The 23,414-nt window shown below is 43.5% G+C and overlaps 1 protein-coding gene across 5 annotated transcripts in view; it reads left to right on the top strand.

Moving 5' to 3' along the window:
- The first annotated feature begins 89 nt into the window (after window positions 1-89).
- The window catches only part of ARID4B (AT-rich interaction domain 4B), a 166,719-nt gene continuing 143,394 nt past the window's right edge, over window positions 90-23,414 (top strand). For 4 of the 5 annotated variants that reach the window (XM_039464298.2, XM_074385338.1, XM_039464296.2 and 1 more), the window contains exons 1-2: window positions 90-527; window positions 1,338-1,392. In XM_039464298.2, the coding sequence (XP_039320232.2) occupies window positions 1,387-1,392 (6 nt within the window). In that variant the 5' untranslated portion in view covers window positions 90-527; window positions 1,338-1,386. The remainder of the gene's footprint in view (window positions 528-1,337; window positions 1,393-23,414) is intronic. The other variant, XM_074385337.1, reaches the window with a different exon arrangement.

The following is a 23,414-nucleotide window of genomic DNA, read 5'->3' as shown; positions in this document are numbered from 1 at the left end:
TCCGAGGTCGTCTAAGAGGCCATCCGGGAAGGAGGTAGGGGAGGGGGGAAAAAAAATCTAGGGGAGGAGAGAAAGGAGGCGTGGGGGGGGGGAACCTCGAGTCGGGGGGAAGCGATGTTTGCCCGTCAGTCGAGTCCGGAGTGAGGAGCTCGGTCGCCGGAGCGGAGGGAGACTCTTGCGCTTCAGCTTGCCGCCGCCACGGCCACCGCCTGGACCTTTGCCCGGAGGGAGCTGCAGAGGGTCCATCGCTGCCGTCCTCTGGAGGGCAGCGCGATTGGGGGCCCGGACCTCCAGTCCGGGAGGGATTTTTCGTCTTCCCCCTCCCCCCAACCAGGGAGCCCGAGAGGCCGCCAAACAAAGGTACCAGTCGCCGCCGCGGGAGGAGGAGGAGCCGGAGCCTCTGCCTCAGCAGCCGCTGGACCCGCCGCCCTTCTTCCCCATCTCTCCCCCGGGCCTGCTGGTTTTGGGGGGGAGGAGGAGAGAGGGGACTCTGGACGTGCCAGGGTCAGATCTCGCCTCCGAGGAAGGTAGGGGCATTATCTGGGGCTTTTGTGGTCTCCTAAGGGGGGTCCTTTTGGGAGTCGCTGGGCCCAGCCGAGGAGCGGACGAAGATGCCGGTGGTGGTCCCTGCGGCGCCCGTGTTCGGGGCCTCGGCCTCCCGGGAGCCCCCGCCCCTCGCAGTCGCCGTGTCCGAGCCGCCCCCTGGCTGGGCGGCCGCACACTCAGCGCTTTAGCGGCCGCGGCGGGGGGCCCGGGCAGGGTAGGGGCCGTGCCGCCTTCGGGGCCCTCGGCCCTCACGTCGTCCCCGCGGCGGGGCCAGATGTGGATCCCGCTCCCACTTGTCGGGTCTGCGCCCCGAACGGGACGTGGGCAGAGGCTCTGCGGCGGGCCGGTCCTGCCCGCGGCCCACAGGCCCTCCCGGCCCCTCGGCGGCCCCCGGCCGGCCTCCCGCTCCGCCTCGGCCCGTGGGGGCGCGGACTCGCTCGGGCGGGCGCCGAGGCCCTCGGGGAGAGCGGCCGGCCTTGCGCCGGACGCCGGGCTTGTTGTGAGTTTCTTCTCTGACAGAAATGGCGTCATTGTCGTAGACGGGAAACTCCGTCGGGTCTCGACAATGGGGACGGGAAGCTGCCGAGCTGTGTAGGTGGCTGGGTTTGCGGGGATGGCGGGGCCAGAGGGAGCCCCGAGTCGGCGTGTGATGGTTCGGGGCTGGCGCCCTGGTGCGGCTCTTTCTTCGGGGTTCGGGTGTCGCCGGGTGTCGCCGGGCTCCTTCCCTCCGCCTCCACCAGTGCAGAGGGGTGACGGTGGTGTTGACTGGGTGTCTTTTGTTTCCCCTCCAGGTGCAGGTGAACCTGGTGTTTTGGAGGAGATCTCGGTCCCAGAGTCACCATGAAGGTAAGGTTGCCAGTGGAAAACGAATCTCGGGGGTGATGGAATTCAGGAAGTAGGGGGTTTGGACGAGGTCGTCGTGTGGGGGCTTCCGAGTTTTGCAGAGGAAGATGTGTTTGATGGCTTGGTGACCGGGCCCTTCCCCAGAAAGACATCGGGGTCAGCTCGAGGGCTTTGCTGTGGAGTTGGAGGCAGTTATAGGTTATCTCAGCTGAAGATGGTTCTCCTATATTGAACGCCTCTTTTTGTAGGGAATGAGAAGAATAACGGTACGAATTAAAGTGTTGTAAAAGGTAAAATAAAAAGCAGGTCAGGTAATCTGACTCTAGAAACTGAACTGTATTGTGGTTCTATCCGTTACACTGATGAAAGACAATCTCATTTATTGTGTAAACAGTACTGTAAAATTTTAGAAGAAAACTCTGACTAGTCACAAAAATAATCTTGATTGAAAGATTTTAGTAGAGAATTTTGGTGATCTTTTCACAGCTGAGAGATAGCGGTTGTTTGTTGCATTTCCAAGGACTTAGGGTTATATAGTTTATTTTTCTTTATTGATCTGGTTGATCTGCAAATAAGTTAGAGGCTCTGTTGCATTGTGATGTATGGAAAACTGATGGCCAGCTTCCTCTTAGGTGTAAGCATGTTAACTGAGTAGAGAATAGGATCGAACAACTTGCTTAATTGTTGGAAGAAATGATAACGATAAAAGTACAGGTATTTTTTTTTGTTACTTTAGAGAGTATGTATATGAATGCTGTCTTCTTTTGTTTTAAGCACATGCTAGAATAAAACCTTAGATTTTTGAAAAGCCTAGATTCAACTGGTGGCACTTAGACACTAGCTTATATTGTTTTCATCCATTGCAAATTCAGAAGTGCTTGAAAATTCAGAGTGTATTCACAGGTGTAGAAATGCAGCAGCGAGCATGTTAGAATACAAAGGTTGTCTACTTTTGACAGTTTCCTTTGAACTATTTGAAAAATATTTCACTTGTCCTCAGAATCAAGACTGCTTTGACACTACTGTATCCAAATTAAGATTTGTAATACTTGTGTTTATAGAAGAAAGAAAAAGCTGTGGCTACTTAAATCTTGGTCTACTATACACAGTAATTAAGTTTAGTACAGTTTTTTTAAGGTTTTCTCTTTGAGTTTGAGATTCTGCAAACTGCCTGAAACAGTTTATGCCTATCTCCCTTTTGTGTAAATGAAAACAGCATGGTGATGTTTCAGGAATGAATCCCTTTTATTAGTCACAAATCCTAGCTATAACTCTCAGGACATGTGTAAAACAGTGAAAAGTGCATGTGTTAGGTAACTCATACATGCACCTTGGTGTTGGATGAGAATTTCTTAAGAAAAGTTTTGAGTTGAATAATATAGAATAAGTTCAGAAGCTGAATAAATAAAAGGTTTAGTTTGGAGCAAATGCAGTCTGGCACAGGTCCCAGTGTTGTAGTGCCTGTCACTTCTTAGGTGCTCTGTAAATGTTTGGTTAAAAGAAATGTAGTTAAGTTGAAAGTCTTTGAGATTAGAATTTGTTTTCTTCCTTTCATTCCTTGTTTTTTTTTTTTTAGCTAGTCTGTTTAAAAAAATGAAAGTATGTTGGAAACTTTAGCCTTAAAAGTTTCCTGGTAATTCTAGCCAAATGCAAATTTTTTGGTATCATTTTAGAACTACTAATTTTAATTGCTCAGCATTTCCATTCTTACTGCCTTTTTAAAAAAGGTACTTTTAATGTTAAAAGAAAAAAGAGTTACTAAAATAAATTTCTAACTTTGTATAAGAACTTCCTTTTATTATAAGCATAGCAAATCTCTTAGAGAATCTGGTAGTAATCATTAGTACTAAAAACTTAGCTTGTTTTTTACAAGTTTATTTCTTGTGTGATAAAAGAGGAGAAGCTTCTTATAATTTGTATTTTGCTTTAGGAAAAATTTCAATTCAGAATTTATTTAATGTTGATTATATTAGGCTTAACTTTTCTTTCTTTTCCTATGTTTCCCAATTTCTTTCTTTCTTTTTCATTTTCTTTTTGAAACGGAGTCTCTCACTTTTTTGCCTTGGCTGGCTTGATCTGAAACTTCCGCCTCCTGGGCTCAAATGATCCCCCTACCTCAGCCTCCTGAGTAGCTGGGACTAAAGGCACGCTTGGCTAATTTTTGTATTTTTTGTAGAGATGAGGTTTTGCCATATTGCCCAGGCTGGTATTGGACTCCTAGGCTCAAGTGATTCGCCCACCTCAGCCTCCCAAAATGCTGGAATTAAGGGGAGAGTCACCATGCCACTGTAATTTCTGTATTACGATGATCATTGAGCTAGAAAAGGTTTTATGCCATTTATTGGATTTTACCAAACATGTTTGTACTTTGTAGCAAGCTTTTAAGTTTGAATTGTCTGTTGTATTAACAACAGATGTATAAATTTTGTTAACTGTTTATTGAGGTGATTGAAAGACTATGTAATAATACTTTTCGATTTTTTTTTTTTTTTTTTTTTTTTGAGAAGGAGTTTCGCTCTTGTTACCCAGGCTAGAGTGCAATGGCGCTATCTCGGCTCACCGCAACCTCCGCCTCCTGGGTTCAGGCAATTCTCCTGCCTCAGCCTCCTGAGTAACTGGGATTACAGGCTTGTGCCACCATGCCCAGCTCATTTTTTGTATTTTTAGTAGAGATGGGGTTTCACCATGTTGATCAGGATGGTCTCGATCTCTTGATCTCGTGATCCACCCGCCTCGGCCTCCCAAAGTGCTGGGATTACAGGCTTGAGCCACTGCGTCCGGCTTCAGTTGTTTTAAAGTTTCAAAAAAATGCTGTTTTAAGTGTTACATGTTTTAGCAATTTTCCTGTGTACTATATTTAAGAATTTATGTAAATAAATACATTCCTGTTACTGACTAATATATGCTGTCTTGTAATATTTTTCCAGTGTGTTTTTGAGGAATATGATCTGTAGTACAAAAGGAAATTGTGCTGTAACATAGATCATGATGTTGATGTTAAGCTGAATTTATTTTTCACGCACTTGATAGACTTTTAAAAATCAGTGGTACTGGCTGGGTGCGATCACTCATGCCTGTAATCACAGCACTTTGGGAGGCCAAGTCAGGAGGATCACCTGAGGTCAGGAGTTCAAGACCAGCCTGGCTAACATGGTGAAACCCTGTCTCAACTAAAAATGCAGAATTAGCTGGGCATCACTCGCCTGTAATCCCAGCTACTCGGAAGGCAGAGGTAGGAGAATCACTTGAACCCTGGAGGCAGAGGTTGCAGTGAGCTGAGATCACACCACTACAGTCCAACCTGGACGAAAAAAGTGAAACTCTTGTTTCAAGTAAAAAAAAAGTAAATAAATAAATAAAATAAAAATCAGTGGCACCACATTATCACAAGATAGTAGCTTATTAAAGTTTGTACATAATTCTAAGACTTACATGTCAGGTTGATATTTTCCTTTTTTTTAACTAAAAAATTTTTTTCTGCATCTATATGGTACATGTTATTAACATCTCTCATTACATAGTAGTAAATTTTCAATTAAAATGGGCTGGACATACCAGAATCTTTAGAGGATGAGTGATTTAGATAGTTATACCTTGCTGGGCATGGTGGCTCATACTTATAATCCCAGCACTTTGGGAGGCTGACGCGGGTGGATCACTTGAGATAAGGAGTTTGAGAGCACCCTGGCCAAAATGGTGAAACCCTGTCTCTACTAAAAGTGCACAAAAGTTAGCTGGGGATGGTGGTGCATGCCTGTATTCCCAGCTACTCAGGAGGCTGAGGAAGGAGGATCGATTGGACCCAGGAGGTGGAGGTTGCCATGAATTAAGATGGGACCACTGCATTCTAGCTTGCCTGACAGGGAGACTCCATCTCAGGAAAAAAAAAAAAAAAAAGGATGGTTATACTTAGAATCTGCATAGATTGGCTTTTTCAGGTATACTTTTCTTCAATAATGACTGGCTTTTGCCATGTGAAAATATTGGATTGTTTACAAATTCCCTCTTTTAATGCCCTGTGTGTGTGTGTACATGTTCTCCCTCTCTCCCCCTTCTACCTTTCTTTCTCTCCCTATCCACTCTTGTCAGTTCCTTCCCCTCTTTCCTTTTTTTTCTTTCCCTGTATCGTTTCTTCCTTCCTCCTCTTCTTTCTGTCCGATCCCTCCTTCATCAATCATTCATTTAACAACAGCCTCTTCCATGTATCAGGTAATATGGAGTGAAGGTGGGTAAGATATTTGACCTGCTTTTGAGGAGCTCACAGTGTAGTAGAAGATGCAGATAAATAAAGCAAAACTCACAATATATTGATTTATAAGAGTTTTCCAACGTAAAATAATTGTAGGAATTGCTATGGGAGGATAGAAGAGGACATCTAAATCAGAGAACTATGGAAAGTTTCCTGGTGGAGTTGACATCTAAGCCGAATGTGAAGGCTTTTGCTAGGCAAAGACGGGAAGAAGAGAGTTTTTTAGATAGAAGATAACATACTGGAAAATGAACAAAACAAGGTCAAGTTATCTGGAACGTGTAAGTTGAAAATTTTCTTGGCTGGATGTGGTGGCTCATGCCTATAATCCCAACACTTTGGGAGGCTGAGGCAGGTGGATCACCTGAGTTCTAGACCAGCCTGGCCAAGAGGGTGAAAACCCATCTCTGCTAAAAATACAAAATTAGCAGGGCATGGTGCCTGTAATCCCAGCTATCAGGGAGGCTGAGGTGGAAGAATTGCTTGAACATGAGAGGTAGAGGTTATAGTAAGCCGAGATCATGCCATTGCACTCCAGCCTGGGTGACAAGGGGGGAAACTCTTTTGAAAACTATATGGAACCATTGAAAGTTTTTTATTTATTTATTTTTTTTGAGACAGAGTTTCGCTCTTGTTACCCAGGCTGGAGTGCAATGGCGCGATCTCGGCTCACCGCAACCTCCACCTCCTGGGTTCAGGCAATTCTCCTGTCTCAGCCTCCTGAGTAGCTGGGATTACAGGCACGAGCCACCATGCCCAGCTAATTTTTTGTATTTTTAGTAGAGACGGGGTTTTACCATGTTGAGTAGGATGGTCTCAATCTCTCGACCTCGTGATCCACCCGCCTTGGCCTCCCAAAGTGCTGGGATTACAGGCTTGAGCCACTGCACCCGGCCACTTTTTTTTTTTTTTTTTTTAAGATGAAGTTTTGCTCTTGTTGTCTAGGGTAGAGTGCAATGGGGCAATCTCAGGCTCACCACAATCTCTGCTTCCTGGGTTCAAGCAATTCTTCTGCCTCGGCCTCCTGAGTAGCTGGGATTACAGGCATCCGCCACCAATCCGGCTAATTTTTGTGTTTTTAGTAGAGATGGGGTTTCACCGTGTTGGCCAGGCTGGTCTTGAACTCTAGAACTCAGGTGATCCACCATACTCGGCCTCCTAACGTACTGGGATTACAAGTGTGAGCCACCTCACCTGGCCTGAAAGGTTAAGGAATAATGATACTAGATTTGCATCCTAATCACTTTGGTAGTACTGTAGTGAATACATCAAAAGGGAGCTTTGGCGCAGCGGTGGCTGACACTTGTAATCCCAGCACTTTGGGAGGCTGAGGCGGGTGGATCACGAGGTCAGGTGTTCAAGACCAGCCTGACCAATATGGTAAAACCCTGTCTCTACTAAAAATATAAAAATTAGCGGGATGTGGTGGCATGCACCTATAGTCCCAGCTACTCAGGAGGCAGAGATGAGAGTCGCTTGAACCTGGGAGGCAGAGGTTGCAGTCAGCCAAGATCATGCCACTGCACTCCAGCCTGGGTGACAGAGCAAGACTCTGTCGCCTAAAAAAGGGAGTGCTGAGGCCAGGTGTGGTAGCTTATGCATGTAATCCAAGCGTTTGGGGAGGCCTAGGTGGGCGGATCACCTGAGGTCAGGAGTTTGAGACCAGTCTTACCAACATGGTAAAACCCTGTCTCTACTAAAAATATAAAATTAACTGGGCATGGTGGTGCATGCCTGTAATTCCAGCTACTCGGGAGGCTGAGACATGAGAACTGCTTGAACCAGGAGGTGGAGGTTGCAGTGAGCTGAGATCAGGCGACTGCAAAAAAGTGGGAAAGCTGAATATAAAAATGGAAATTCCAGATAAGAAGTCCAAGTGGAAAATGATTAAGGGCCTGAACTAATACAGTGGGAGGGGAACAGAGATGATAGATCTGAGACTTTAAGAAGTAGAATTCAGGACCTAGTAACTCCTCCTGGAGTTAGGAGGAAGATGGAGATTTTTGTCTTAGGAAATTAGATGTTACTGTCATTTGAAGCATTCTGTCATTGGACATGCTAGTTAAGATGTAAGAGTAAGAGAGTAGGTAGGGTGAAGTGAGAAGCTTGGTTAATCTGGTGTGAATGTTAACCTCATAACTATAATATTTGAAGGGGTTTAAGATCCATAATATGTCAACTTTTGTGCTATAAATTTGTGGTCCTTTTGATGAACAGGTAATCTTGTAAAATACTTGTTTTCTGTCCAAATTGCTAAGCCTTTGTTTACTGTAATTAAAAAAAAATACTAGATGAGTACATATGTCTCTGAAGAATGTGTTTTTGCTAAGTCAGCTGGTGAATTCAGTCATTGAACACATTGTGTACCTTTCTTGTGCCAGACATTGTTCTGGGTTTTGAGGATGCACCAGTGAATAAAACAAGTTTCTTAACCTCATGAAATTTCCTTTCTACTATGGTGGACACACACTAAGAAATAAAAATAGTAAGTGCTATGAAGAGAAATCATTCAGAATCACAATAAGAGGTTAGAGTGTCAGAGGGTGGGTTACTTTAGGTGATAATAGAGGGCCTTTTCTTTTTTTTTTTTTTTTGAGATGGAGTTTCAATCTTGTTGCCCAAGCTAGAGTGCAATGGTGTCATCTCAGCTCACTGCAACCTTTGCCTCCTGGGTTCAAGCAATTCTCCTGCCTCAGCCTCCCAAATAGATGGGATTACAGGCATGCACCATCACGCCTAGCTAATTGTTTGTGTTTTTAGTTGAAATGGGATTTCACCTGTTAGCCAGGCTGGTCTCAAACTCCTGACCTTGTGATCCACCTGCTGTGGCCTCCCAAAGTGTTGGGATTACAGGCCTGAGCCACTGTGCCCGACCTCTCCCTCCTTTTTAAAAAGATTTTTGTTGTGATTAGTTGGTAGATGGGATTATTGGAACTGAGTATAACCATGAAGGGATTGTCAACTCTTAGCCTTCCCATAGTAGTAAGCAGTGAACATTGAGTTGAGCAGTCCTTTCACTTGTTTTTGTTTTCAATTTTAAAAAACGAGATATAAATCACATTCCATAAAATTTACCCTTTTATTTATTTTTTTGAGACATGGCCTCAGTCTCTTGCCCAGGTAGGAGTGCAGTGGCACAGTCACATCTCACTGCAGCCTTGAGCCTTCAGTGGGCTCACGTAATCCTGCTTCAGCCTCCCAGGTAGCTGGGACCAGAGTGTGTGGCACCATGCCCAACTAATTTTTAAATTTTTTGTGGAGGTCTCACTGTGTTGCTCAGGCTGGTCTTGAACTCCTGTGCTCAAATGATCCTCCTCTCTGGGCCTCCCAAAGTGTAGGAATTACAGGCATGAGCCAGTGCACCTCACCAAATTCACCCTTTTAAAGTGTTCATAAATTTCTAGTATTTTCATAAGCTTGTACATCCATCAGATACTATCTTTTGAAAAGTTTTTTATTGTTAAATTTTTTTGTGTTTGTTTTTTAGAGCCTTTCTGTGTTACCTAGGCTGGCCTTTAACACTTCGTTTCAAGTGATCTTCTCCCTCTCAACTTCCTTAGTAACTGAGACTACAGGCATATGCTACTATTCCCAGCTGTCCATCACTACTGTTTAACTCCAGAACATTTCCAAATTCCCAGGAAGAAACTTACTACCCGTTAAGTTATTCACTGTTCTCCTTTTCTTGTATCCCTTTAATAACTAATAACTAATCTAAATTTTCTTTTTTTTTTTTTTTTGAGGAGATACCTCATTCTGTCACCCAGATTGGGGTGCAGTGGCGTGACTGTAGTTCACTGCATCCTCGACCTCCTGGGTTCAAGTGATCTTCCTGCCTCCAACTCCCAAGTAGATGGGATTATGGGTGTGCACCACCATGCCCAACAAATTTTTGAATTTTTTGTCGTGGCGAGGTCTCACTATGTTTCCTAGGCTGTTCTGGAACTTCTGAGCTCAAGTGATCCTTTTATGTTAGCCACCAAAGTGTTGGGATTATAGGCTTGAGACACTGAGCCTGGCTTTTACTTTGTCTGTAAGGATTTGTGTATTCTGGACATTTTCTATAAATGGAATCCTATAATACATATGTGGGCTTTTGTGTCTGATTTCTTTTACTTCCCATAAGTGAAAGAAGTAACATGTGTTGGCTGGGTGCAGTGGGTCATGCCTTTAATTCCAGCACTTTAGGAGGCCATGGCGGGTGGATTACGAGGTCAGGAGTTCAAGACCAGCCTGGCCAAGATGGTGAAACCCCAAAAATACAGAAATTAAATAGGTGTGGTGGCGGGCTCCCGTAATTCCAAGCACAAGAGGCTGAGGCAGAGAACTACTTGAACCCAGGAGGCGGAGGTTGCAGTAAGCCAAGATTTGCACCACTGCATTCCAGCCTGGGGGACAAGAACGAGACTCCGTTTCAAAAAATAAAAAAAGAGCAAGTGTTAATAATATGCTCCTTTTTATTGCTGAATAATACTCCATCTTATGAAGATACCACATCTTGTCAGTCTACTTATTTGGAGGACATGTGGGTTATTTCTGCTTTTTGCTTATTGTGAATAATGCTGCTATGAGCATTTGTATATAAGTTTTTGTGTGAACATGTATTTTTAATTCTCTTGGGTCCTGGGTGTGGACCTTTCAGTTTTTAGAGCACTAACATTACCTGTGTGATAACCTGTAGACTGCTGAGTGTTTAACTTCATGTATTTTGTCTTGTGGCAAGTGGCCACCAAGGAGTCGAACATGTAAAAAAATTAATTCAGGGGCCGGGCGCGGTGGCTCACACCTGTAATCCCAGCACTTTGGGAGGCCGAGGCGGGTGGACCACGAGGTCAAGAGATCGAGACCATCCTGGTCAACATGGTGAAACCCCGTCTCTACTAAAAATACAAAAAATTAGCTGGGCATGGTGGCGCGTGCCTGTAATCCCAGCTACTCAGGAGGCTGAGGCAGGAGAATTGCTTGAACCCGGGAGGTGGAGGTTGCGGTGAGCCGAGATCGCGCCATTGCACTCCAGTCTGAGTAACGAGCGAAACTCCGTCTCGAAAAAAAAAAAATTAATTCAGTATTTATTGAATACTTACTATGTGTTGGCCTCTGTTCTAGCCAGTTAGAATATATCAGGGAACAAAACAGAAATTCCTGGCTCTGTGGATCTCTTAGGAGCACAGGAAACTCTGACATTTAAGATTTCATAGAAAATAATGTGCTTTTAGAAATCTGATCATTTTCATTCTAAAATTGGAGACAGCATTGAGGTTTGGGGGAAGAAGAAATGAGTTTATGGAAGTATATCAGCAGATTACTAGAAAATAAAAAGTATAGACAATATAGAAAATATAAAAGCATAGACAAATAAACCAGTCTTCATGTTCACCTTGCTATACTGGGTCATATTTTAGGCTGGTTAATAGAAGCAAATGACATAATGAAAGAGTCAAAAAGGGAAAAGTTTTAAAACAACACTTGTGTTACTCTGAGCATAGTTCCCCCTTTCCTTAATTAACACTGGCTTGTGTATTACTCAGAAAGTCCAAGTGTAGGCTTCAGAAGAGAGGAGCCATAGCTTTCATCAGATTCTTTTTTTTATTTTATTGGTTTTTTTTGAGACAGAGTCTCACTCTGTTGCCAGGCTGGAGTGCAGTGGTGTGATCTCAGCTCACTGCAGCCTTCACCTCCCAGGTTCAAGTGCTTCTCCTGCCTCAGCCTCCCGAGTAGCTGGGACTAACAGGCACGTGCCACCATACCCGACTAATTTTTTTTTTTTTAATTAGTAGTACAAACAGGGTTTCACCATTTTGGCCAGACTGGTCTTGTACTCCTGACCTTAGGTGATCCACCTGCCTCAGCCTCCCAAAGTGCTGGGATTACAGGCTTGAGCCACAGCACCTGGCCTTTCATCAGATTCTTGATGGAACCCACAATACAAATGTTAAGAAACACAGCGCTGGCCATGCATGATGGCTCAAGCCTGTAATCCCAGCACTTTGGGAGGCTGAGGCAGGTGGATCACCTGAGGTCAGGACTACAAGACCAGCCTGGCCAACATGGTGAAACCCCTTCTCTACTAAAAATACAAAAATTATCCAGGTGTGGTGGCAGGCACCTGTAATCCTAGCTTCTCGGGAGGCTGAGGCAGGAGAATTGCTTGAACCCAGAAGGCAAAGGTTGCTGTGAGCCAAAGTTGCGCCACTGCACTCCAGCCTGGGTGACAGAGTAAGACCGTCTCAAAAATAAATAAATAAATAAATAAATAAAACCATAGCCCTGTGGTATCATCTGTTGACTGATCTGCTGCTAATCTTTTTAATAGGGATAGTTATTTGTGCATCCTTCTACTTTTACCATTAGAGAAAAAGGAATCAAGTAGTCACTGTTCATTTTATTTTCTGATTTGTTTTTGCTTAAATGATTGCAGAATCAGAAGAAAGTTGTTGTTGTTTCTGAAATGTTAACATTTAGGTGAAATGCTTAATTAGGTTGAATATCACTTATCTGAAATGCTTGGGACTAGAAATATTTACGATTTTTTTTCAGATTTTGGAATATTTGCATTTATTATTATTTTTTTTTTTTGAGACGGAGTTTCGCTCTTGCTGCCCAGGCTGGAGTGCAATGGCACGATCTCGGCTCACCGCAACCTCCGCCTCCTAGGTTCAGGCAATTCTCCTGCCTCAGCCTCCTGAGTAGCTGGGATTACAGGCACACGCCACCATGCCCAGCTAATTTTTAGTATTTTTAGTAGAGACGGGGTTTCACCATGTTGACCAGGATGGTCTCGATCTCTTGACCTCGTGATCCACCCGCCTCGGCCTCCCAAAGTGCTGGGATTACAGGCTTGAGCCACCGCGCCCGGCGAATATTTGCATTTATACACTTAGGAATTGAACATCCCAAATCTGAAAATCCGAAATGTTCCGGTGAGCATTTCCCTTTGATGTTATGTGAGCACTCAAAAGGTTTCAGTTTTTGTAGCATTTCTGATTTTTTGTGTTTTATGTATATAAATGTATATGTGTGTGTATATATATATATATATATATTTTTTAAATGAAGTCTCACTCTGTTGCCCAAGCTGGAGTGCAGTGGCGCGATCTCGACTCACTGTAACCTCTGCCTCCCAGATTCAAGTGATTCTCCTGCCTCAGCTCCTCCAATAGCTAATTTTTGTATTTTTTAGTAGAGATGGGGTTTTACCATATTGGCCGGGCTGATCTCGAACTGTTGACCTCAGGTGATCCACCCACCTCGACCTCCTAAAGTGCTGAGATTGCAGCTGTGAGCGTGGTGCCCGGCCGATTTTTGCATTTTTGGATTAGGGATACTCAGTGTGAATTGCTTGAAATGTTTAACTCTTTGAATTCCCAAGAATAATTTTTTTTTTTTGATGTATAAGTAGCCTTTGATGTATGGAAACATTTCGTAAAATAATTTTCTAAGGTTACCCTGGGGATCTGGGATTATAGTTTGTAGCAAATTGCATATTGTTAAATTAATTTATGAGATCCGAGTCTTGATATGTTGCATAAGCTGGTCTTGAACCCCTAGGCTTGATTCTTCTGCTTCAGCCTGTCTAGTAGTTGGAGCTGTAAGTGAACACCACCATGGCACATTGGAAATTATTTATGAAACCATTTATTACAAATGTTAATATATGCTTACTCTTACCTTTTGCATATTCAGTTATTTACCCTAATGCGATTATCTAAGGAAAGGATAGTATCTATGAATAACCAGATAAACTTAGCTTTAGGATACAGTTAAACATAAGTATAGAATTCAACATTCCTGTAACTAATGTCATTGTCTTTCCAGATTAATGTTAGTGTTGATAGTAAGGTGGTAGAAGAAGCTAATTCTCTGGGCCATTATTGCTGATTTACAGGGAAGAAAATTGGGTATATCATTTTTAAGTTACAAATTTACCTGTCATCAATTAAGAGAATAATTGGTGGCCGGGCGCGGTGACTCAAGCCTGTAATCCCAGCCCTTTGGGAGGCCGAGGCAGGTGGATCACGAGGTCAAGAGATTGAGACCATCCTGGTCAACATGGTGAAACCCCGTCTCTACTGAAAATACAAAAAATTATCTGGGCATAGTGGCGCGTACCTGTAATCCCAGCTACTCAGGAGGCTGAGGCAGGAGAATTGCCTGAACCTAGGAGGCGGAGGTTGCTGTGAGCCGAGATCGTGCCATTGCACTCCAGCCTGGGTAACAAAAGCGATACTCCGTCTCAAAAAAAAAAAAAAAAAAAGAATAATTGCCATATAGGTTTATATTATTAAAATGTATCAGATTACTTATACTATATCTTGTACAGTGGGGTAGATATTTTATTTTTTTGCAGACAAAGTCTGGCTTTGCAACCCAAGTTGGAGCGCAGTGGCACCGTCATAGCTCACTGCAGCCTCCAACTCCTGGGCTCAGGTGATTCCTCCACCAGAGCCTTTCAAGTAGCTGAGACAACAAGTGCACACCAACATGCCTTGCTAAATTGTTTTTGTATTTTTGGTAGAGACAGGTCTCCCTATCTTGCCCAGGCTGGTCTTGAACTCTTGAGCTCAGGTGATCCTCCCACCTTGGCCTCCCAAAATGTTGGGATTATGGATGTGAGCCACCAAGCCTGGCCTGGACAATGGGACAGATGCTTTATATATTACACGTATGCGTGTGTGCGCGCGCGCGTTTGCACACACACACACACACGCACACACGTATGTAGACTTTTCTCATTTTAGCCATTTTCCCCTAGTTTGTAGAAAAATTTTTGGCAATGTGACTTAACTCTAGAATATCTGAAATCCTGTGTAAAGGTTATATTAATGCTATCTGCTAATTGACAACCTCTTGATGATTTCAGGTCATACTTGCTTATGAGAACATGGTCATTGATAACTTTAATTGAACATCATACTTTAACAATGCACTTACTTCAGTAGCAGAAATGAAGATTATAAACTAAAACCTTTGAGCAAATAGCATTTAAAGAAAGGATTTACTTTGTATTGATAGTCAAAATAGGCCGGGCGTGGTGGCTCAAGCCTGTAATCCCAGCACTTTGGGAGGCCGAGGCGGGTGGATCACGAGGTCAAGAGATCGAGACCATCCTGGTCAACATGGTGAAACCCCGACTCTACTAAAGATACAAAAAACTAGCTGGACCTGGTGGCGCGTGCCTGTAATCCCAGCTACTTAGGAGGCTGAGGCAGGAGAATTGCCTGAGCCCAGGAGGCGGAGGTTGCGGTGAGCCGAGATAGCGCCATTGCACTCCAGCCTGGGTGACAAGAGCGAAACTCCGTCTCAAAAAAAAAAAAAAAAAAAGATAGTCAAAATAATGTGTATACTGAAATATATATATAAATATGTATTTATAAACATTTTACTGATAGTAAAATGTTATGCATATTAAATTATGTGTCATTTAAGATAATTTGGATATAAATTATATTTAAGTGTAAACCAGATTTCTTTGTTCCAGGAAATTTGCTCTTGTATCTAACCGTTCTTTTTCTGCTACTTAGTGATGCAGAAGCTTTTCTTGGTAAATATACTTGTCCTCTTTCTTAATATACTGCTTGAATGTGACTGTGAAAACTCTTTGTTTAGTCAGAGTGCCCAATAAACATTGTAGCTTCATGATTAAGAGGATATGGCTTGGAAAGTCAGCGCTCTTATTTCCAGTCCTCTGTCTGTCCTTTACTTGGCTGCGGAGGTTTGAGTAAAGTACTGTTTTTGAAATGAAAGTAAACATCAGTTTCATTTTTTGTAAAATAAGAATAATAGCTACCTTGTGACGTTTTGTAAATATGAAATGAAATACCATATTTAAAATGCTTTGCACTGTGCTTGGCATAGTTCTGAGCAGTTAGTACATGGCAATTATATTATTAGTAGAAGCCTGTCTTTTTTTTTTTTTTTTCCTTTTTTTTTTAACAAGCTGATAGAGTAAGGATTCTTTTAAAATACTTGGGATTCAATTGCCACTTCTGCTTACCAGATTGTGGGAGTTTTTCTTAAACTTTCTAAGAAGACTGATGTCCTCATCTAATATGGAATGCTTACAGTACTTACCTCATGGGGTTGTTTGGGGTGACTAAATATAATAGGATTTACTACCTAGCAAGTTGTCCGTACATTGTAGCTATTAGTATTTATTCAATAGAAAGAATGTGTAGATTCTTGTGAGTTTAAGTAGGCTTTCAGGGAGATAGAGTGACTCTAGTCTTTTAAAAGTTAATTTTGAAGTTGCAGTTTTGTGATTAAGACTTAAATCTCTGAATAAACCCCAACATAGTCTTGGCTGGAAAAAAAAAAAAAACAGACTTAAATCTGTTGTTTGTCCTTTTGAAATCCTTAGAAACAGAATGTTTAGTGGAAGGTGAAAAGCAGATTTCTTTATTGCAAGAACTCTTTGCTCTCATTTCTAACCTTTATTTTTCTAGTACTTACTGATGCACAAGCTTCTCTTAGTAAATATGATCCCTTTCTCTGTCCTAATTTGCTGCTGTCTTTCCTTTTAAGGGAAAAGTAAATTCTACTTCCAAGCCTAGAGGGTTGTTATTGGAGTAGGTGAACCACTGGAGATACTTTTAAAATTATTATTATTACTTTAAAAATTATTATTATTATTATTTATTTTTATTTTTGAGATGGAGTCTCACTCTGTTGCCCAGGCTGGAGTACAGTGGTGCAATCTAGGCCCACTGCAAATTCGCTTCCCGGGTTCAAGAGATTCTCCTGCCTGAGCCTTCTGAGTAGCTGGGATTACAGTTGTGTGCCACCACGCTCAGCTAATTTTTGTGTTTTTAGTAGAGACAGGGTTTCACCATGTTGGTAAGGCTGGTCTCCAACTCCTGACCTCATGATCCGCCCGCCGCGGCCTCCGAAAGTACTGGGATTACAGGCGTGGGCCACTGTGCCTGGCCTGGAGATACTTATTTTCTGGGTAAGCATCTACCTATATAGCCTTGCTTATGTACAGCAAAATTGTTTTTCTTTTCTTGATAAGAACACTGTTCTGATGTGGTGTAGTCAGTCACTTGAAGCTGATCTACCATGGACAGCCTAGGGGTATAAGGTGAATGAGTGTGGGAGTCCTGCTCAGCCTGCCTGAAGACAGAGGAGCCACTATTGCTGTCAAAGTTAAGTCAAGCAGCTTGGCTTATGACTATTTCAGAATTAAAAAAAAAAAAAATTCAATTTAGGTAGGCACGGTGGCTCACATATTTAATCCCTGCACTTTGGGAGGCTGAGGCAGGTGGATCACTTGAGGTCAGGAGTTCTAGACCTGCCTGGCCAACATGGTGAAACCCTGTCTCTACTAAAAATACAAAATTAGCGAGGCATGATGGTGTGCACCTGTTGGGGAGGCTGCGGCAGGAGAATCTCTTGAACCTGGGAAGCGGAAATTGCAGTGAGCTGAGATTGTGCCACTGCACCCCAGCCTAGGTGACAGAATGAGACTCCATGTCAAAAATTCAAGTTTTTTTTTTTTTGTTGTTGTTGTTTTTTTTTTTTTTTGAGACGGAGTTTTGCTCTTGTTACCCAGGCTGGAGTGCAATGGTGCGATCTCGGCTCACCGCACCCTCCGCCTCCTGGGTTCAGGCAATTCTCCTGCCTCAGCCTCCTGAGTATCTGGGATTACAGGCACGCGCCACCATGCCCAGCTAATTTTTTGTACTTTTAGTAGAGATGGGGTTTCACCATGTTGACCAGGATGGTCTCGATCTCTCGACCTCGTGATCCACCCGCCTCGGCCTCCCAAAGTGCTGGGATTACAGGCTTGAGCCACCGCGCCCGGCCCAAAAATTCAAGTTTTTGTATTTCCAGTTTTATCTTGATAAGGATACCTCATCAAATAACCCATTTCTTTTTTTTTTTTTTTTTTTTTTTTTTTTGGAAACAGAGTCTTGCTCTGCCTTCCAGGCTGTAGTGCAATGGTGCAATCTCGGCTCCTCTGCCTCCTGGGTTCAAGCAATTCTTGTGCCTCAGCCTCCTGAGTAGCTGGGACTACAGGCATGTGCCACCATGCTTGGCTAATTTTTTGTATTTTAGTACAGACGGGGTTTCATCATGTTGCCCAGGGTGGTCTCAAACCTCCTGAGCTCAGGTGATCATCCGCCTTGGCCTCTCAAAGTGCTAGTCTTACAGGCGTGAGGCCACATGGCCAGCCCCATTTATATTTTTTAAATCTTAATATTCTTTGCTGAAAGTGTTTTTTTTTAAAGCAAGTCAGAGCTCTTGACATTTAGTAAGTCACCTATTTGTGCTTTGCTCTAACTTGGAAAAATATTTTTCTAAACTAGTTCCACTGCTAGCAAAATTGAAGACATTTTTAGGCTGGGTGCGGTGGCTCATGCCTGTAATCCCAGCACTTTGGGAGGCCAAGGTGGGCGGGCCATGAGGTCTGGAGATCGAGACCATCTGGCTAACATGGTGAAATCCTGTCTCTACTAGAAATGCAAAAAATTAGCTGGGCATGGTGGTGGGCACCTGTAATCCTAGCTACTTGGGAGGCTGAGGTCGGAGCATTGCTTGAACCTGGGAGGCAGAGGTTGCAGTGAGCTGAGATCGCGCCACTGCACTCCAGCCTGGGCGACAGAGCAAGACTCCATCTCAAAAAAAATAAAATAAATTTTTATTATGAAAGCAATAAAGATTTTCTCTAAACATTAAAAATTACACCGTAAGCTGGGCGCGGTGGCTCACGCCTGTAATCCCAGCACTTTGGGAGGCCGAGGCGGGTGGATCACGAGGTGAAGAGATCGAGACCATCCTGGTCAACATGGTGAAACCCCGTCTCTACTAAAAATACAAAAAATTAGCTGGGCATGGTGGCGTGTGCCTGTAATCCCAGCTGATCAGGAGGCTGAGGCAGGAGAATTGCCTGAACCCAGGAGGCGGAGGTTGCGGTGAGCCGAGATTGCGCCATTGCACTCCAGCCTGGGTAACGAGTGAAATTCCGTCTCAAAAAAAAAAAAAAAAAAAAAAAAAATTAGTATGCAATGAACAATAGTCTTCCTGTTGGTAACTTGCTTCAACAGTTTGGGGGTATATTCTTCCATACCTTTTTTTCTTTGCATATATGAATTTGACATGAGTATTTATTAATTTTGTTAGGTTTGACTCTATTCAAGTGGGCTTATAGTATGCATATTGTTCAGAACTTTTTTTCTTTCTTTTTTAATATGGAGCCTCGCTTTGTTGCCAGGCTGGAGTGCAGTGGTGTGATCTTGGCTCGCTGAAACCTCTGCCTCCTGGGTTCAAACGATTCTCCTGAATAGCCTCCTGAGTAGCTGGGACTACAGCGGGTGCCTGCCACCACACCCAGCTCATTTTTGTATTTTTAGTAGCTACAGGGTTTCACCATGTTGGCCAGGATCTCGATTTCTTGACCTCATGATCTGCCCACCTCAGCCTCCCAAAGTGTTGGGTTTATAATTGTGAACCACTGCACCCGTCCCATAATTTTCTTACATTCCTCTATAACAGTACATTTTTTTTTTTTTTTTTTTTTTTTTTTGAGACGGAGTTTCACTCTTGTTACCCAGGCTGGAGTGCAATGGCACGGTCTCACCTCACCGCAACCTCCGCCTCCTGGGTTCAGGCAATTCTCCTGCCTCGGCCTCCTGAGTAGCTGGGATTACAGGCACGCACCACCATGCCCAGCTAATTTTTAGTATTTTTAGTAGAGACGGGGTTTCACCATGTTGGCCAGGATGGTCTCGATCTCTTGACCTCGTGATCCACCTGCCTCGACCTCCCAAAGTGCTGGGATTACAGGCTTGAGCCACCGCGCCCGGCAACAGTACATATTTTTGAAGTCTCTGTCATTCTTTTTGATGGCTCTAGTAAGATTTTATTTGCATTCAATATGTTTTTTTTCTATAGCCAAATGATTTATGTAGGGCACCTGTATGTTTTTCTAAGTTTTGCAGATATGTAGCAGTGTTTAGCATTCAGTAGGTTTTTTTTTTTTTTTTTTTTTTGAGATAGAGTCTTGCTCTGTTGCCCAGGCTATAGTGCAGTGGCAGGATCTCAGCTAATTGCAGTCTCTGCCACCTGGGTTCAAGAGATTCTTACAACTCTGCCTCCCACTTAGCTGGGGCTACAGTTGGGTGCGATCATGCCCAGCTAATTTTTGTATGTTTAGTAGAGACAGGTTTTTGCCATGTTGACTAGGCTGGTCTTGAACTCCTGACCTCAAGTGATCCACCTGCCTCGCCCAACCAAAGTGTTGGGATTACAGGTGTAAGCTACTGTGCCTGGCTTCAGTAAGTATTTTTTAATTTACTTGGATGCCTAGTACTAGTAGGTGGCAAATGGTCCCAATACCTGTTATATATACAAAGCTTCTCATGGTCCTGTGAATTACTATTATTATTATTGTTGTTGTTTTGAGATGGGGTCTTGCTCTATCACCCAGGCTAGAGTGTGTGGTACAATCACGGCTTACTGTAGCCTTGACTTCCTGGGCTCAAGCGACCCTCCCACCTCAGCCTCCCAAGTAGCTGGGACTACAGGCGTGGGTCACCATCGGCTGATTTTTTAGTGCTCTATAGAGATGGGGTCTCACCATGTTGCCCAGGCTGGTCTTGAACTCTTGCCCTATGAATTACTGCAGCTATCAACTATTAAATATCATTGTATCACATTGTTGCTAAATAGTAATCTATGAGAATTAGTGAGGGAGCATCCCTGTGCTATAGGACTGGTTCTAAAAAAGCTTATGCTGTTCTTCGGGATCCCTTTTAGCATTGATTATACAGGTTAATTTTGAGGGCTGGGTGCGGTGGCTTACACTTGTAATCCTAGCACTTTGGTAGGCTGAGATTGGCGGATTACTTGAACCCAGGAGTTTGAGACCAGCATGGACAATGTGGCAAAACCCTGTCACTACAAAAATATTTAAAAAAAGCAAGGATGGCCGGGCACAGTGGCTCATGCCCGTGATCTCAGCACTTTGGGAGGCCGAGGTGGGCGGATTACCTGAGATCAGGAGTTTGAGACCAGTCTGACCAACACAGAGAAACCCTGTCTCTACTGAAAATACAAAATTAGCTGGGCATGGAGGTACATGCCTGTAATCCCAGCTACTTGGGGGGCTGAGGCAGGAGAATTGCTTGAACCCAGGAGGCAGAGGTTGCAGTGAGCCAAGATCATACCATTGTACTCCAGCCTGGGCAACAAGAGCTAAACTCTGTCTCAAAAATACACAAAAAAACAGAAAAACAAGCCAGGAGTGGTGGACTGTGACTGTAGGTCCAGCTACTCAGAAATCTGAGGCTGGGAGGATGCTTGAACCCGGGATGTCAAGGCTGCAGTGGAGCTTTGATTGCAGCCACTGTACTCTAGCCTGGGTGACAGAGCAACACCTGTTTTAAGCAAAAACAAAATAAAACAGGTTTATTTTGGGTTGGATCACTATAGGAAGTATCCTCAGCCAGATGCTCAAAGCCAGAATATATGGTTTATAAGGAGTTCTTTTTTTTTTTGAGACGGAGTTTCACCCTTGTTAGCCAGGCTGGAGTGCAATGGCACGATCTCGGCTCACCGCAACCTCCGCCTCCTGGGTTCAAGCAATTCTCCTGCCTCAGCCTCCTGAGTAGCTGGGATTACAGGCACATGCCACCATGCCCAGCTAATTTTTTGTATCTTTAGTAGAGACGGGGTTTCACCACGTTGACCAGGATGGTCTCGATCTCTCGACCTTGTGATCCACCCGCCTCGGCCTCCCAAAGTGCTGGGATTACAGGCTTGAGCCACCGTGCCCGGCCGTTATAAGGAGTTCTTTAACACTACAGTTATATGGCACATTATGGTTTTTTTGTTTGTTTGTTTGTTTTAGACAGAGTCTTGCTCGGTTATCCAAGCTGGAGCAGTGGCATGATCTCAGCTCACTGCAACCTCCACCTCCCGGGTTTAAGCAATTCTCCTGCCTCAGCTTCCTAAGTAGCTGGGATTACAGGCATGCGCCACCACGCTCAGCTAATTTTTGTATTTTTAGTTGAGATGGGGTTTCACCATGTTGGTCAGGCTGGTCTCCAACTCCTGACTTTGTAATCTGCCTACCTTGACCTCCCAAAGTGCTGGGATTACAGGCATGAGCTACCCCGCCCAGCCCTATGTTTTTAAAGTTCCCTAGTCATTAATTATATCTAATAACATCCCTTTGAGGCAGGTCAACAGCATTTTCCTTTTTTATGGTTGAAGAAGCAGATGTAAAGATGTTGAGTGATTTGCCCACAGGCGCACACATTAAACTGATCACAGAACCTGTTCTTTTGTTAGTAAACTGAACCATGCCGCCTCTCTAGTGGTTATTAACAAACAAGTAATAAAGTTGTTGCTATTTAGTGCCTTTTTGATGGCTTTATTGAATAGTGACTGTAGTTTACAAACCTTTTGCTTACTTCCTTTGTTGAAAAAATTTTAAAGTTAGAATTTACTTGTATCATGGTAGGAAACATTTCTATGTAAATTTCCCTGTTCTCTTAAAAATTAGAAGAAGTCAGGCTGGGCACAGTGGCTCACGCTTGTAATCCCAGCACTTTGGGAGGCTGAGGTGGGTGGATCACTTGCAGTGAGGAGTTCGTGACTAGCCTGGCCAGCGTGGCTAAACCCTGTCTCTACTAAAAATACTAAAATTAGCTGTGCATGGTAGCATGCGCCTGTGGTCACAGCTACTCTGGAGGCTGAGACAGGAGAATTGCCTGAGTCCGGGAGGAGGAGGTTATAGGGAGCCAAGATCGGGCAACTGCGCTCTGTTGCCCTCCAAAAAAAAAAAAGAAAGAAAATTTAGAAGAAATCATATGAAAAAACATAAAAATGAACTACAGTGGACTTAGTTCTTCTGGGAGAACCTTTGCTAGCTTGAAAATTTGTGTCAAGCTGGACATATGGCGTGTACCTGTAGTTCCAGCTACTTGGGAGTCTGAGACAGGAGGATCGCTGGAGCCCAGGAGCTCTAGGGTGCAGTGGGCCGTGATTGCACCACTGGATTCCAGTCTAGGCAACAGAGCAAGACCGTCTCTAAAAGAAAAGAAAATTAGTATTATAAATTAGAAAATTAGAGGCTTTGTACAAAGCTTTGAAGAGTTAATATTTTTAAGTAGGAGAAAAATGAATCCTCTGGTTGTATTGCCATAAGTAATTTTGAGTTTGAAACACTATGGCCCATATAACCTGAAGAGACTTTGAAAGGTCATTTGACCCCTTGAGTTTAGACCCTATCTCTTCTGCTAAGTGATAACACAGAATATTATCTAGCTCAAAAAAGTTTTTTTTTGTTGTTGTTGTTGTTGGTTTGTTTGTTTTTTTGTTTTGAGATGGAGTCTCACCCTGTCCCCCTAAGCTGGCACGATTTCAGCTCACTGCAACCTCTGCCTCCTGGGTTCTAGTGATTCTCCTGCCTCAGCCTCCCCAGTAGCTGGAATTACAGGCGTCTGCCACGACATCCAGTTAATTTTTGTATTTTCAGTAGAGACAGGATTTCACCATGTTGATCAGGCAGGTCTTGAACTCCCAACGTCAGTTGATCCACTCGCCTCAGCCTCCCAAAGTGAGCCATTACAGGCATGAGCCACCGTGTCCGGCCCTCAAAAAAGTTTTTACAATCTGGGTAGCTTCTCTGTCTCTCTCTCTTTTTTTTTTTTCGACTGAAGAATCTTAAGGACAGTCAGTCTTCTCTTCAATTGCAAGTTTATTTTGTCCATTTGAAACATTTTCTTTTTTTTTTTTTTTTTGTAAAGAGGGTCTAGGTCTGTCACTTAGACTG

This window comes from Saimiri boliviensis, chromosome 14 (genome assembly GCF_048565385.1).
Source record: "Saimiri boliviensis isolate mSaiBol1 chromosome 14, mSaiBol1.pri, whole genome shotgun sequence".
Classification (NCBI taxonomy): domain Eukaryota; kingdom Metazoa; phylum Chordata; class Mammalia; order Primates; family Cebidae; genus Saimiri; species Saimiri boliviensis.
The sequence above is the reverse complement of the archived record's forward strand: the minus strand, read 5'-3'. Positions and strand labels throughout refer to the sequence as shown.